This window comes from Rhizophagus irregularis, chromosome 13, assembly GCF_026210795.1.
Source record: "Rhizophagus irregularis chromosome 13, complete sequence".
Lineage (NCBI taxonomy): Eukaryota > Fungi > Glomeromycota > Glomeromycetes > Glomerales > Glomeraceae > Rhizophagus > Rhizophagus irregularis.
In genome coordinates, this window is record NC_089441.1 from 1,294,182 (window position 1) to 1,311,988 (window position 17,807).

The 17,807-nt window shown below is 26.0% G+C and overlaps 3 protein-coding genes across 3 annotated transcripts; 2 read left to right on the forward strand and 1 right to left on the reverse strand.

Annotated features, from left to right (window-relative positions):
* Window positions 1-1,480: 1,480 nt before the first annotated feature.
* OCT59_004896 (uncharacterized protein) lies at window positions 1,481-3,268 on the reverse strand (the record flags this gene model as incomplete). Its single annotated transcript, XM_066138011.1, has 2 exons — window positions 1,481-1,599; window positions 2,698-3,268. 2 exons carry the CDS (start codon window positions 3,266-3,268, stop codon window positions 1,481-1,483), a joined length of 690 nt encoding a protein of 229 aa, XP_065997197.1.
* A 6,321-nt stretch (window positions 3,269-9,589) lies between these two features.
* Window positions 9,590-12,124, forward strand: OCT59_004897 (uncharacterized protein; the record flags this gene model as incomplete). The annotated part of the gene is made up of 7 exons (XM_066138012.1): window positions 9,590-9,694; window positions 9,788-10,639; window positions 10,724-10,926; window positions 10,992-11,650; window positions 11,770-11,824; window positions 11,887-11,981; window positions 12,069-12,124. 7 exons carry the CDS (start codon window positions 9,590-9,592, stop codon window positions 12,122-12,124), a joined length of 2,025 nt encoding a protein of 674 aa, XP_065997198.1.
* A 3,253-nt stretch (window positions 12,125-15,377) lies between these two features.
* Window positions 15,378-17,166, forward strand: OCT59_004898 (uncharacterized protein; the record flags this gene model as incomplete). The annotated part of the gene is made up of 5 exons (XM_066138013.1): window positions 15,378-15,605; window positions 15,687-15,759; window positions 15,864-16,048; window positions 16,127-16,460; window positions 16,526-17,166. The coding sequence occupies 5 exons, from the start codon at window positions 15,378-15,380 to the stop codon at window positions 17,164-17,166; spliced, it is 1,461 nt and encodes a 486-aa protein (XP_065997199.1).
* Between the last annotated feature and the right edge of the window lie 641 nt (window positions 17,167-17,807).

The following is a 17,807-nucleotide window of genomic DNA, read 5'->3' on the forward strand; positions in this document are numbered from 1 at the left end:
TCTCAGACAAAAGCTGCACTACCTCCTTCAAGACAAACTTTAGCAGCAGTAACTAAAAAAAAACAATTCAATTTTATTATAAGAGATGGAAATTTATTATTTCTATTTTATAAATAATAAATGTAATTTCAATTGATTATTTTATCACAATTTTTTTTTTACATATAAGCAAATATTATATAATAATAAACAATTGGAATAATATATAACAAATTTTAACATACCAATCCTTCTGTAAAGTAAAAGCTGAATGAATGGAATCTAAAAATTATAAAATATAGTAAAATTGGTTAGAAGACTCGAGTACTCTAAGTAAGCTTTACAGAAAAGACAAATTCAAGCCCCCATGCCTACTATCAACTGACATTAACGTATATCGTGAGTGACCAAACTCGTGCAGAGGTACTGTCACATTGATAATAAGACATGAGACCCACCACCAAAGGGAAGGGCCCCACATACAGAAGTCTGCGACATAGCTTGAGATATATTAATACAGTATTATGTTTCTCATTTAAGGTAACCAGACTTCTAGAAGAGGAGGATAACCAAAGCACTCTAGGTGCACAAATCCCTTATACATCCCAGCTTAGCCATTTCCACTTACCATAAAATCTAAAACTTTTGCAGTAAGGATAAGAATGAATGTGTGATAACAAAAACGAATTTTAAGAAGATTTCAAAAATTTCTTGTTAGATATTACCTAAGGTACTAATCTAAAAACAAAATATATGGTAAAAATATATTAGAAGACTCGAGTACTCTAAGTAAGCTTTGTAGAAAAGACAAATTCAAGCCCCCATGCCTACTATCAACTGACATTAACGTATATCGTGAGTGACCAAACTCGTGCAGAGGTACTGTCACATTGATAATAAGACATGAGACCCACCACCAAAGGGAAGGGCCCCACATACAGAAGTCTGCGACATAGCTTGAGATATACTGATACAGTATTATGTTTCTCATTTAAGGTAACCAGACTTCTAGAAGAGGAGGATAACCGAAGCACTCTAGGTGCACAAATCCCTTATATATCCCAGCTTAGCCATTTCCACTTACCATTAATAGACAAAAAAGCTCAATAAAATCTTCTAAAACATTTGCAGAAAGGATAATAATGAAAGTGTGATAACAACGACGAATTTTAAGATTTCCAAAAATTTCTTGTTAGATATTACCTAAGGTAATCTAAAAAATAAAATATATGGTAAAAATATATTAGAAGACTCGAGTACTCTAAGTAAGCTTTGTAGAAAAGACAGATTCAAGCCCCCATGCCTACTATCAACTGACATTAACGTATATCGTGAGTAGGGTTGGTAAAATAACCGTTAGTTATGAATTTGGTTAATTAACCGGTTAATTAACGGTTAGTTAACGGTTAATTAACCCATAAATAACCTGTATATATAATTTTAAGGAAGTTAAAATAAATTTATAATTTATTAAATATTATAAAATTTTAATATATTTTATTTATTCTTCATCATCTAAATTAATAACATTTGCTTCAAATCCAAATATACTATCATTATCAGAACTATTATTATTATCATCTTCTTTATTTTCATTATCAGAACTATTATTACTATCTTCTTCATTTTCATTAAAATTACTAATCTGTTTCTTTTTTTGTATTTTTACAAGTCTATTACACATTCGAAGATTTCCATAAATATAAACTAATTTTTTAACACGTTCATTTTTCAATCTATTTCGAATTTTATTATGAATAAAACCAAAAGTAGAAAAATTTCTTTCTGCAGCTGCAGAAGATGTAGGAATTGAGAGAATTTTAATAGCCAGTTGTTGAAGTTTACTAGTTGGCCATGATTGCCACCATAAAGATGAATTAAGAATATTAGCAGATTTCCAAATAATTTCATTATCATAAGGTGAATTTTTATTACGAAAATTTACCAATTCAGCAAATAATTCTACTGCTTCTTCCTGATTAAATCTTTTATTTACAAATGTTGTAAATTCTACATAACCAATAGATTCAACTTCATCATTTTTACTTTTTTCCAAAAATTGTGGATCTAACATATAAGCTGTTATCATAATAGGATGATAAGTATATTCCCATTGCTTTGCAATAAGTTCTTGAAGTTTATCAGAAAAATTACAATCTATTTGATTAATTTGATTCATTACTTCTTTGAAATATGAATAAACATTTGAAAGAATTGAAATATCTGATTCAAATAACTTTAATGCTGAAACCATTGGTTCCATAATTTTTGTTATTATATCTAAATCTTCCCAAAACTCATCTGATAAAATATGAGCTCTTAAAGTTAAATCCATATTTTGACGAATTCTTATATCCATTAAAGCCTGTTCAAGTGCTGTTCTTGAATTTTGAAGTGATTGAAAACAAGCAAGATGTGTTCCCCATCTTGTAAGTGCTGGTAAAACCAATGCAATTTCTTTAGAATAATTTTCTTTTTGAATACGTTTCAATTTAGCTGTTGCCTGTACATGTGCCTTAAAATAATTGACCAACTTTTTTGCATTTTCAACAACAGATTTAATTTGATCAATCTTTAAAATATCACTAATTAAAAGATTCATTACATGAGAATTACATCCTAAACAAACAATACTTGGATAACTATCTTCAATAATTCGCCAAGCTGCTTTCATTACACTAGCTGTATCTGTAATAACTGCTGAAAATTTATTAATACCAACAATTTCCATTTGTTTAATAATTTCATCTGCAACCCATTTAGCTGTATGAGATTCTTCACCAGAATAAATAGCATCAAAGAATAATGGTTTTGGAGTACAAATAACAAAATTTTGAACTGATTCTCGATTAATATTAGACCAACCATCTGAAACCATTGTAAGAGATTTAGCTTGTAAAATTTGTTCATTACATTCAGCTTTAACTTCATCAAAAACATCATCAAGTAATTCATCAGCAAGTTTTCTTCGATTAGGTAATTTGAATGCTGGACGTAATTGTTGAAAAAACTGAATAACATAATTATTTTCAAGAAAAGAAAAAGGAACTCCAGCAGCAAATAATGCTTGAGCTAGTAAAATTTCAAGAGTATCTTGTTCTTCTTCACTCATACGATCAACAAAATTCTCAATTGTTGTATTTTTTAAATGCTTTTTTGATGTTTTTACTGTAGGAATAAAAGTAGAAGTAGTAGCATCAGAAGTTTCTAATAGTTCAGGAATTTGTTGTTTCTTTGTTTTTGCACTTTCTGGAGCTCTAGGACAACTATCATTAAGATGAACTTGCATTCTTTTAGCTGTACCTTGTTCAAAAACTTTAGAACAATAATTACAACGTACAGAAGGATGTGTTTTTTTCTTAGACCTACTACTTTCTTCATTACTTTCTGCTTCAGTAATTATTGTCCAATGTTTCCAAACAGTTCCCTTTTTTTTTACCATGATAATGAACAATAAATTTGCAAAAAAAAAGTGTTTTTTTAAAAAAAATTTATCTTAAAAAAAAGATCATGCAATATGTAGATCATAGATTTAATCAATATTTATATTAATTAATATTTAATTGTGTAACAAAATAATGGATTATCATTTAATCACATGATTTAAATTCTGCATTTTGATTGGCTAATTATAAATAACGGTTAATTAACCATTTTAAATCAATCATAACTAACAAAATTAACGGTTAATTAACCATGGTTAATTAACCGTGGTTAATTAACCCCCATCCCTAATCGTGAGTGATCAAACTCGTGCAGAGGTACTGTCACATTGATAATAAGACATGAGACCCACCACCAAAGGGAAGGGCCCCACATACAGAAGTCTGCGACATAGCTTGAGATATACTGATACAGTATTATGTTTCTCATTTAAGGTAACCAGACTTCTAGAAGAGGAGGATAACCGAAGCACTCTAGGTGCACAAATCCCTTATACATCCCAGCTTAGCCATTTCCACTTACCATTAATAAACAAAAAAGCTCAATAAAATCTTCTAAAACATTTGCAGAAAGGATAATAATGAAAGTGTGATAACAACAACGAATTTTAAGATTTCCAAAAATTTCTTGTTAGATATTACCTAAGGTAATCTAAAAAATAAAATATATGGTAAAAATATATTAGAAGACTCGAGTACTCTAAGTAAGCTTTGTAGAAAAGACAGATTCAAGCCCCCATGCCTACTATCAACTGACATTAACGTATATCGTGAGTGATCAAACTCGTGCAGAGGTACTGTCACATTGATAATAAGACATGAGACCCACCACCAAAGGGACGGGCCCCACATACAGAAGTCTGCGACATAGCTTGAGATATATTGATATACAGTATTATGTTTCTCATTGAAGGTAACCAGACTACTAGAAGAGGAGGATAACCAAAGCACTCTAGGTGCACTATTCCCTTATACATCCCAGCTTAGCCATTTCCACTTACCAAAGAAAATAATATTACTGATTTCTATTCAAGTTTGACGCTTATTCCAATTTTTCCTCTAACTGTTAACGTTAAGTTGTCATTTTAAAGGAAGTTTATATTGAATAAAGTGTTTATAACTATTTTTTAACAATTTTTAATATGTTTTTCGTCGTTTGTTTACTATAAGTTTTCTTTAACGAAAATTTTCAACGAAAATAAGGAAGTTTCGACGAAACTTTTTTTTGACTACTAGAAGCGGCCGAAAGACTTGAGATATTTTTGTGTTTTTGAACATGGAGTTAAAAGACGAGATAAACAAAGAATATTTGTATATTTTTTATTTTTATTTATTCAAATATAAACTCAATAATAAGTACGGGTGTAAGTACAGAAAAAAAAAGTGCGAGTGCGAGTAAGTAAGTAAGGAAATTTCGTGTAAAAAAAATTGATATTTCATGGGAAAATTCAACTGAGTCATCATTACTTACTGATCATAATCACAATTTTAGGTTCCGATGCATGATTATTTTTCTTATGAGTCATTTGATTGTTGTCGATCTTATTAAAGAAACGTAGATTACTGCGCCTATTATTATTATATAATGATATCCGTATGAATTCATCTGAGCACGTAATATATATCCCTTTAAACGAATTGCAATTGAAAAAACCTTACATTAAAAAGTTAGGTTTCATTTCGGCGTTTAACCAGACAAAGGTATTGGTTCTTCTATTTGGAATTTAAAAAATTGCTAACTTAAAAATAGAATAAGGTAAAGATGAAGTATATATATTGATTATCATTATTAAGATTTATTATTAAATTATTATATTATTAATAAGAAAGATTAAAATAATATTTATAAAATTAATTAATTATTATTATTAAGATAATATTTTTTATGATATTAATATAAGAAGTATTATACTATTGTATTATATTGTTATTAATAAGAAAGATTAAAATAATTATTATACTATTAAAATAAGATAATAAATATAAATATATAATTATATGATATTATTATTAATAAATATATTAAATAAATTATTAGTCTATTTTGAATGCCAATAGAAACGTTGTATTTTGCACGTATTACATAACCGGTATAAATCATTTGTTGAATTATTTTTTAATTACTTGAAATACTTCATATTCTTCTATTTTAATCAATGATGGAATACCTATAGTATTTCTACCAATTTTGGAATCATAAAACCAAATACCGGAATTAGGACAGTATAGATCACCCATACTAGGGCCATGACCTGCATGGCAATAAATAGCACACATTGCCGTATTAAATCTTATTTTTGCGGTGGAAATATTTTTTCCATCTGGGATATTGAATAGAAAACTAGATCTGGTATTTTTTCGACCATATCCATTCCAATCAAGAGGATTATAACCTCCAATTAATTGAGTTGAATCTTGAAGTTTTGCTATCCAAATAGTAGCTCCTTTATTATCACAATGTTTATGAAATGATTTTGTATTAAATCCATCAAGACTTGTATGGTATAATAATTTAAAATCATAAGGAATAAATTTTCTATTATAGTATGAAGGATCCTTTTTATCAATCCATGATGCAAAAAGAGGAATATATTTTGGTTCAATTATTGTTGAATTAAGTTTTAAATGATTTAAATTTGATTTTCTTGGTGGTATCATATTTTCTTTAGGTTTAATATTAGGAACTAAGTTAAATTCTACAAGATCAGCAACTAAATCTTGTGGTAAAATGTTTTTATAACAAAAAATCTTGTGAATGAAATCATCAGGTTCAATATTATAAAATCTAATAAAAGGAATAAAATTCTGTAATATTATTTCAATCCTTTTAATATCATCTGTACTCCATTTAGTGGGATTATTCTCCACGTTTATTTGAGCAAGACACCATTTCAATAAATTTTCCCAAATTTCAATTTCTTCCACATACAAATCATCCCTTTTTAACAATAATTCTAACAAAGGAGCTTTTAAATTAATAAATTCATCAGAATTAAATAAGATGCTAGGTTCTTCACAAATTTTCTCGAGACAAAAATTTGATAAATCCGTAAATTGTTCATATTGATAACTAATTTCAAGAATTTCAATCGGATTTTGTTGTAAAAATTCGGCTTGCTGTTCAATTAAATATTTTTGAATATAAGAAATTAGTGAATGAATATTAAGTTCATCCACTGCAATCAACAACTTTAATATATCTTGACACTGTAGAGTTCTCAATTCGATACTTCCACTATATAAGAATCTAATTTTAAATGATAATTATTAGAAATAATTAAATAAAAAATAAAAAAAAAATATTTTAAATTATTATATATCATATACAATACCTGAGAATTATATCAAATAATTGCGGAGAAATATTTGGTTTTTCGAAAATAAATTTTCCATCTTTTTTCTCGGCCCATACATTTGAAAATGCAGAACGAAAATATTGAGACCTAGTACATAATATATATGAGTGAGCATGAATTTCTTTGATATTTGGCTTTACACCGGCGTAAATGATAACATCGTATCCTATTTCTGATTCAAAAATGTTTTTGTAGTCGTTAGATAATTCAACCAAAAAGTTTGAGGTCATGTTTTTTTGTTTTAAGTAATGAAAAAAGTAATAGAATTTTTTTCTAGATTTTTTTATGTTTGAAGTTTTTTTATTGAAGTTTTTAAAAGTTTTGAATTTTTTTTTCTTTTTTTTTTTTTAAAAAAAAAAGAAGGTAAAAAAAAGAAGGTAAGTTTTTTTTTAAAAGAAGGTAAAATGAAAAAGAAGGTAGACGAAAAAAAAGTAGGATGTTGAAAAAAGTAGAATGTTGGATTGAAGTTGAAATCTTGTCTCTATTTATAAATTAAATCCTATGAATTATGGCTATGACTCATATTACTTACATGAAGTTTCAAACTTATAAAACGAAGAAATACCAAAATGACACAATATTTCAGGTGATGTAATATGTCAAACATTATGTAAATAATACAATAAAAATAACTATCTAATTAAATAATAGTTTACTGGGTAAGATGGTTGTAATATCACCGAACTGTAAAGCAGTTCGGATGATATTTTAACCACTACCTATAAAAATTATAATTAATCTAAATGGCGTAATACATCAAAAATATCAAAGATATTTACGCAACAATAATTTATATAATAAAACAGTATAAAATAATACATTAAAATAAACTAAATCTACATATGAAAATCAAGTTAGTATTATCTTACATAATATTGGTCATGACTAATCAACTTTAGCAATTCCAGTACGATACGACTGAAGGCTACTTTTAATTTATTTAAACATATTTTAAAGAAACGAATGAAATGAAAATAAATTAGATTAATTATTATATACAGATTGTCGATTTTTTTATTTCATAATGATTTTATTATTAAAAGAAAATTTTATTATACTTATTTTTATCTTTAGAATAATTTATTTTACAGGTAATATTTATAAATACATATACTGATCAATAAGTTATTATCGTATTAATATCTAAAATAATGTATTGTGTCATAAATATCTTTATAATACTGTAAAACCATCATATAATCTTGATCTGGATTAAATCAAATCTTCATTGAAACCATATACCTTGAATTAGCAATCAAACTCCCGCGTTTTCGTGCATCGCCACCGACATGTGATTTCCTAATTTTAATCAATTACGTCAGATAAATATTTTTTTTTTCTTTCTCTTCACTATAACTTTTTTTATAAACTTATTTTAAAAAAGAGTCATGTTAAACCAACAATTATAATTAAAAAATGTTCGTTCAAATTTTAAGTCACTATGGCAACGTTTCTTTCTTTTTTTTTTGTAGGTATCGGTACAATTATACTGAAAATGATTATCCGAAATCACATGAAACCGGCATGTGTGACCAGCAAATATGGTGGTTCATAATCATTTTTTGGTACATTTGCTTTTACATCGAGATTTGGCATCTACGGGAAAATTTTAAAAAAATTCTATACAAAAATAATAAGCTATGTAAATTTATTAATTCGTTTAAATAAAATTAACATACAGTATATGCATCGAATGCATCGGAAATTTTTTTTGCATTAATAGTTATATCTTGTATGCAAAAAAATAAATAACTTTGGTGGATCATATAATCTATAAAAAATTATAGTTTAAAATAGACATAGGAAGTTGCAATTAAATGACTTCTTGGCTAGCTTTTTACTATCAATCTAAACTAACGCTACTAATTAAGATTTTTGCACACAAATATTACGATGCAACTTAAAAGACAACTATGTAGAAAGGTGGAATTAGGATTATTGTATATTTCTCTCATCTATTTTTATGATTTATATTATTAAATAAAATTTTCACTAAGATAAATTGTGGTTGGAAACTGACAGTTCTTTCTTTAACTTTAATCGATAAGTGATGCAAATAAAAATTTTAACATGGAAAAAGCTAAATACTGTAATATGTACGTTAAAATTTTTTTTACACGCAAACCGAAAGAAACCATGTGTATAATAAATATTATTATTTTGCCGTATAAATACTTTATTTTACAACTCTGCTAATTTTTTACTAATATTTATTATAAAGAATTTTTTCTATTTATATCTTACTTATTTACTAGTTGCTTAATAAAAATCATGAAATTTTATTAAATTATGTAATTTATAATTACATATAAAATTATTTTTGACCTTATTTTATATCTAAAAGAATATTCTTTATTATTCAGGTTAGTATTTGATTTCTTTCACTCTTTTATCGTTTCCTTTTTTAGTTTGTGCTCATTTTTGTTTCTATCATTGACTTCTACGATGACATTCTTAATAATTAGTTAATTAGTACAATTTGTTTGAATAGTAGTGTAGGATCGCCACAATCAACAAATCATAAAAGTTGCTATGTTTTATTTTTTTTTTCAAATTATGATATGCTTACGCCAACTGTTGATCAAACTAAATAAGTAAATTGTTATGCATATCTCTTCTAAATTTAAAAACCGAATTTTTTGTAATAATTCTTAAATTCCATGAGGAAGTTTGGAAGTTACTTTCTGTAACACTAACAGAAAGTTCTATTTTTAATAATATATCATTCAGTTATAAATAAAATACGTTCAAAATTTCTGAATTCACTATCGTTATCGATACTTGTTTATAAAATATACAGTAACATAAAAAATGGAACTCGCAAAAACAAAGGACGGAAATTTTTTTGACCCAACACCAAGATTAAAATCTAGTCCTATACCAATTAAATTTATTTCTTTTAATAAGTATGATGACGTATGTATTTATTGCGGAGAAATATATATTACGACTCTTTCTTGTTATACGCAAAAATATTGCAAAAAATGTTTATCGAGTTATATTAATAAGATAACTGATGATGATACAATTGATACATACTTGGATGTATATTACACAATGAACTCAGAATGTGGTGAACATGAAATAAGTATGACAAAAGTATCACAAAGTATTCAAGAATGTTGTAAAAATTGTCTGAGAATTTTATATTTTAAACAAATAAGTGGGCATAACAACAATCCCGCTATATACGATAAGGTAATTGAAAGTGAAGAATGTTGCAAATTATGTGGGAAGTCATTATATCAAGGAACAGATAGAAATATTGTAGAATATTATAAATTATGTTCAGATTGTTATATAATTTTTTCTGGATACATTGAATCAACTTTTGCCGAAAAACAAATTATGATCTTTTACTTACCATGGTGGCATAATAATGCATATTGTGATATTTGTGTATCAAAATTAAAATTTGTATCAGACTGTCAGAAGTATTGTACAGATTGCTTTGTTTATTATGTTGGATGCAGATATTGTTTAACAACGAATATGATTTTTGGACTTACAAGTCAATCTCAATGTAAAAAATGTAAAAACATCATATCAATTATTTTAAATGACAAAGAAGATTTTCTTACTTATAATATTATGTATTATGATAACAAATTACCTGAATTTGCAAATATTGTAAAAAATATTGATAAATTTTTTATACCAAATCAAATTTTGAACTTTAAAAAAATAAATTTCAATAAACCCATTAAGTGGATACCATATTCTCAATTTACAGATGCAAAAGAGATGACAAAAGGAGGATATGGTATTATTTATAAAGCAAATTGGGTAAGCGAAAGTAAAACTGTCATTTTAAAAAGATTTGAAAATTCTAAAAATATTGGAAAATATTTCTTAAATGAGGTGAACATTTATTTTTAAACATTTTCCTGGACAATTTCTTATTAAAATTAATTTAATTTTTAATTTAATCTTTAAATTTAATAGTTAAAATCGTATCAACATTTTTTTAGTGAACAAGTTTACAGTCAAATAATTAAAATTTATGGGTTTACAAAAGATAGATTAGAGGACTATATATTAGTTTTGGAATATGCGTCAGGAGGAGATTTACACAAGTATTTACAAAAGAATTTTACAACAATTACATGGAATAATAAACTAAATATTCTATTGGAACTTTCAGAAGGGTATTTATATTTTTAATTTTTTCATTATATTCTTAAAATTTAAATTATTGACTTTTTTTATTTAGACTTGATTATATTCATAAAAATGAATTTATACATCGAGACTTCCATAGTGGTAACATATTACTTAGTGGTTATAGTAATCTTTGGCGGGCGTTTAACATATTACTGAGTGATATTGATATTCTTCAGCACAATTGGAAAATTGGGGATCTAGGATTATCACAATCGGTAGATAATAAATCAACGAATAATGAAGTCTATGGTGTTATACCTTATATTGCACCAGAAATCTTTAAAGGGTCTAAGTTTTCTAAAGAAGCCGATATTTATAGTTTCGGTATGGTTATGTGGGAACTTACAACAGGTTGTAAACCTTTTGCTGATGTTAAGCATGATATTCATTTGGTTTACAAAATACTCGATGGCGAAAGACCAAAAATTACAGAAGATACTCCAGAATTTTATGCTAATTTAATGAAAAGTTGTTGGGATACTGACCCTAATAAAAGGCCGTCTATAACAGAAATTCATAATATTTTTAATAGTTTTAATAGTTTTAAAAATTCTGATAGTTTTAGAATTATTTTTAATAATTTTGATAATTTTGATCAATTTGAAGTAAAAAGAATGGAGCTTATACAATCAAAGAAGATTGGACCTGAAAAATGTCATCCAGGTGCCATTTATACTAGTAGGCCATTAAGTGCTTTAATTTCTGAATGTTCGTCCACCAATTCATCAAATAATTTCATTTGGTAATAAACAAGGTATTATTAAAAAAAGTTAATAGTAATTAAAATTATGTAGTCTTTAAAATACTGTACATGTTATTTTCTTTAGGTTATAATTACAATTATATATCAGAAGAACAAGAGCTTGATATAAAAATTGAAAGGTATTTACATTATATTATTAAATGATATTACACTGTGTACTAATTAATTGATATTTATTTAGTTTATCGTCGCAAAATTTAACAATTCAAAATTCTTTAATCTCTTTGAATAAGCGAAACATCGAAGAATCAAACCTTGAAACTCATGATAATAATGGTAAGCTTGATAACGTCTATTTTATTTTTATTTTTATTTTTATTTTTATTTTTTTATTTATGTTAATATTTTAAAATATTTAAATAGGAAAACGTATTAAAACTAATTTTAAAAATATTTGTTGTAGCAGAAAAATTATTTAAAAGAGGCTTATTAGGTTCATTTTTATTTATATTATAAATATTATTTATTTTTATTTTTTAAGAAACATAAATTATGTATTAGGATTAAGAAATATTTAATAAAATAAATATCTTATAAACTTTACATTTAAAAAGTTCGTTAAGAATTTGATACATATTTGAGTAAGATGGAAACGAACCAATAACTGACAATTTAATTAACGATTGATTATATAAAATTTTATATTAGAGGTTGGGAACCGTCAAAAAAAAAACCTTAACCGGTTAATTAAACCGGTTAATATGAAAAATATTTTAAAATTTTTTTTTGCTGAAATTGTACCGATTTTTGATTTTACTAACACATTTAGTTGAAAGAAGATTATTTTTCATCAATACCATTATTAATAAATAGGAAAAAAATTCGGTATTAAAGCTTCGAGTTTGGGAACACATGACTGAAATTACCAAGTCTCTGGGCCGCATTATTAAGTAAATCTGACCAGAATTATGGATTTATGGTCAAAATAGTTTTAATCGGTTAACCGATGTCTTAACCGGTTCCAACCTCTATTTTATATATCATTTATTTATATTCTTCTTACTGACTCGATACGACTATATACCTACAAAGAAGTAAAAGGAATTTAAGATAATGTAATATTTTATCTAACTTAATATGACATTTCATATTATTATTCTCATAATTGTTTGTCATTCCTAATGTTTAATAATTTGTGCACCTTAACGTAAAATTAAAACAGGACTAAAAATACGTCAATTGTTGCTATTTTGTAAGTGTAATTTATACTTACCATTTCGGATTTTTCTTTTATTAGAAAATAAATGATTATTTAAAATCAGAATATTTCATCAATCATCCCTATAAAAAAATTTTTATCCGTTATTTCTGTAAAAATTCCGTAAAAATGAGCCTTTCACGGATCCATTCACGGAAAATGTAAATAATTCGACAAATTCCGTGATATAAGTTATTAATTCCGGAAATATGAGTCTTTTACGAAAAAAAGATGGATTATAAAAAACGGATCGACTTTTTTACAGGGCTTTACAGGGCATTAAATACTAGAATTGGACATTATAGAGAATCTTAGATGCATGAATTTACGATAGGGTCTCGCCCAATTCCAGAATGTTGAGATACAATATAATTCAATAATAATATTAATTATTAATCATTTTTTTTTTCAATAGAAAAGTTGTTTGGAATAAAAAATATTTTCTGCTAAAAGGCAAGAGGATTATAACTTTTATAATGAGCAGGTATAATTATTCTAGCAAGCAGCGAACGGAAGTAATCATGCGTCGATTACATGAAAAAAAAATGACGCTTCTTAATAAGGAGGCTTTAAGAACGTAGTTTCTAAGCTCAGAGTATCACGTTATAACTTACACGTGACTTCATATACTTCGGATTGATACAAAAAATAATATTATGGCACGATAACGATTTTATTCTAAAAATTCATGAAATACTATGGAATTTATTCCATTAGACTTTATTTAATACATTTTTTAGATTAGCGAATAAGAACTTTTAATGAGTAAATATTTAATTAAAAACAAATTTCGCATGATAAACATATAAAGAAAATATTTTGTAAAATAACATGAACAAGAGGCAGAAAATAAAATGTGAAACCCGGAATGGAATCCTTCTTTAAGCTTTATTATTTTGATATATTTAATATATTTTCTTTTTAATAATTATGTTTTAAATTTAAAGAAAAATCGTGTATAATGTAAAATTTTATTAAATTTACATAATTAAAACAAATTTATATTATAACAAATTATAGTAAAATGCATATTATTGTTTATAACAGAGGCTGAAATTTCTTTGATGTTGATACATTTCTTAGTATTTCTTTAGATCAAAAGGAATCTTGCGATTATTGTAAAAATCCTTTATTATCTTTAAAGTCTATAATCTTAAATATTTTATATGTAATTTAATTACTCTACCCTGATATTTTTGCAAGAGTTAATCTCTTTAAATGTTTAACCCAGTTACGAACGAATACCAACTTCAGAAATAAAATGTAAATCACCAGAATGTTTTCCATAATTCAAATTCAGATAAATATTCTGAATATTTTCTTGAAGTTTATTCCTTTGTGGTCAACGATCAACCAGAAAACTTTGCATGCGAATTTAATTTCTTAGATTATATATGGATTTAGGAATAAGAATAACGAATCTGAATACTAAATCCATGAGTAATAATGTCCACCCTTCTCCTAATGAATTGATGGCTTATAAATATTTTTTGATTTACAACAGTTTCTTACATAAAAAAAATATAAAAATTAATATTCATACTTGTATTGAGGAAATACCAAAAAAAGATGTGGATTGATCTATTTGTTGAATATAAAAATAAAAAGTTTTTACGCACGAGTCAAATTGTTTGAACATTTCATTTTGTAGAATCTGAACTAATAATATTAATCAAAATTACATTAATTTTTTTTTGATTCACTAATTAGTCCCGTCTAATTTTGGATATTAGTTTAATAAAACGTAATTTGCTATAACAACTGATTAATTTATGATTTAGGTCAACCAAAATTAACGTGAATTTTGGCCAAAATGATCGACATTCCGATCATCAAGTGAGCCAATGATGTCAATCCGATATTATTGACTCTTACATCGATATTTTTATGTTCTCATGTAAAGAAATCTTAATTCTATATTGACAGGCTGTAGTGTGCATTACACAAATTTTCTTTAACAAAATATCGCATTATTAACCGTTTTTAAATAAAATAATGTATAAAAATTTGTTCTTTGAAAATTGATTAATTGGTTAAGAAAAGTAGATCACCGCAGCATGTTGTGATTGTTATGCGGCTTTTTTTGAGAGCATAGTAAACATGTAGTGTATGGTTGGCTATTTATGTAGGGTATGGTTAAACATCACATATAAAAGGATCACGTGACCATACGTGGTACAGAATAGAACTGTCTAGGCCTTTCCTTATTTGGTAATAAACAATGTAGATCTGTATGGAACGCGTGTGAAATTTTGCAACCCTACATACATAGGTATCCCGCATACACTACATGTTATCGTAACACCCGCTTTTTTTGTACAACCTTTTGTGTACTATACGACATTACCAAAAATTTATTATATAATGAAAAAAATTAAATAAAAATTCGTCCCTTGATTTTACTTTAAAATTAAAAAATAATTTTATAAAAATTCGTCTTTTAATTTTATTTTACGACCAATAATAATATCAAAATGCAAAACACCGAAAATACAAATGAATGTATCAAATGGATTGAAGAAGCAATTTCTAAGGAATATTTTAGACTTTATGAACATAAATATTTTAGTAACGTTCAAAGAATTGGTACTGGAGGATTTGGAAAAGTTTATCGTGTAAATTGGAAAAATTCAGACCAATATTTAGCGTTAAAATCCTTTTCCAATGTTGATGACGTAATTGCAAAAGAAATCGTTCATGAGGTATAAATTATGAAATAAGTATACTATTGTCATTAATAATATATGCATTTAAATTTATATTTATTAAATATTATAATCTAGCTTAAGCTTCAACGTGATATACAATTTCATAATAATATTATTAAGTTCTATGGAGTTGCACAATTTGAACCAGGTAATTTATATAAATTCAATTATAATAATAGTTAAAATTTTATTTTAACTTTGCAAAATATGTAATTTATTAGAAAATAATTAATTCCTTTTATTCATTATTAGAATATCAAAATGTTCAATCGAAAAATTATTTGTTAGTAATGGAGTATGCTGATTCTGGTACTATCAAAAATTATTTAAAGGAAAACTTTAATAATCTTACTTGGAGCAATAAATGCAACTTGGCGTACCAATTAGCTAGTGCTGTGGCGTGTTTACATAATGAAGGAATAGTGCATCGTGATTTGGTAATTCCAATTTTATTAAATAATAAAATAATCATTGTATTTTTTTTTCATGTTTTTAACGTCATATTAACTTAATAGCACTCCGGAAATGTGTTAGTCCATCAAAACATTATCAAACTGTCCGACTTCGGATTGTCGAAAAGAATCGAATCATCATCCAACACAAAAACTAAATTTTTTGGATGTGTTCCTTACGTCGATCCAAAAAGATTTAGTGGACGAAATAAAAATAAAAAATTAAATGAAAAAAGTGACATTTATAGTGTGGGCGTATTATTTTGGGAATTATCTAGTGGTCAGCCACCTTTTGCTACTGAAGAGTACGATATTGATTTAGCTTTAGAAATTTCACAAGGTCGTAGAGAAGAGCCCATTCTTAATACGCCTGAAAATTATATTAAAATTTATACCGGTACGTATGAACTTTCATTAATTATAATTTAAATTTTATTTATAATATATTATTATATTTTTTAGAATGTTGGGATAATGAACCAGACAATCGTCCAACTATGAATCAAGTATTAGAAAGATTAAAAGAAATTATAACGAAAACAACAGAAAATCATCAACCGGGATTAAATCTTCAATCAACATCAACAGATGAACAAAATTTTAATTCAATCAATATTGATACTTCAAATATTAATAATTCATTACATGGGGAAATGTCTCAAATTATTGAAAATTTTGATAAAATGAATACAAAGGAAATAGTATATAAAACATTAACAAATGAAGATATTTCATCTGAAATAAAATTAAGTAAAATAGTTAACGATATAGTAAATTATATTTTCAAAATAACTAGTGAAGGAAAAAATCCAGCATCAAATAAACATATTCTTGATTATTTTAATGATAATAATATAAATTCACAAGAAATCCATGATTGGTTATTAATTAATCAAAATAATTCAGATTCCATATTTTTACTTGGATATTTTAATTATTTAGGAATTGAAACAATTAAAGATAGAAAGAAAGCGCTTAACCTATTCACTAAAGCATCAGAACAAACCCACATATTAGCGAAATTTTATGTTAAATTAATCAATTGGCAAATCTATCATCAAAGTAGGGAATTGAGTCGACACCCAAAATCATTGTTCGATTAATTGGTTAAAATTTTTTAGGCAAGATCGACCAAAATCGACTAATAAGCTGTAATCGATTAAAGTTCGATCAAAGTACACTCGATCTAATAAACTCGAACAATTAATCGAACAATTAATCGATTAAATGTCATAAATAATTAGTATTTTATTAGTAAATTAAAATAAATAAAAAATAAATATAATAAAATATATAAATTTTATGTAGTTTTATACTTTCGCATTATTTATTTATAAGGAACCATCAATTTTACATAGTTTCAAAATTATTATTAAATTGACATACAGTACATGTCAAACAAACTACTTAAATACATTAAAATATTCGCTATTTCTCTTGAGAAATAATAATTCAGTAACTGTAGATGCTTTTAACCGGTTCCTTTCTTCACAAATTTGATTCCCAGCATCACTAAATAGTCTTTCACTTGGAACTGACGTGGCTGGTATACATAAATATTTACGAGCTAATTCATATAACACTGGAAATGAATCTTTATTATTTTGCCACCATTGAAAAGGATTGGTATCGTAAGAAGCTTGAGGAGTCCTAAAATAATTGTCAAATTCAGTGTCTTCATTTTCTTCTATAACTTGAGGGCCAAAAATATATGCATGAAAACGGTCAATTGATGAATTATTAT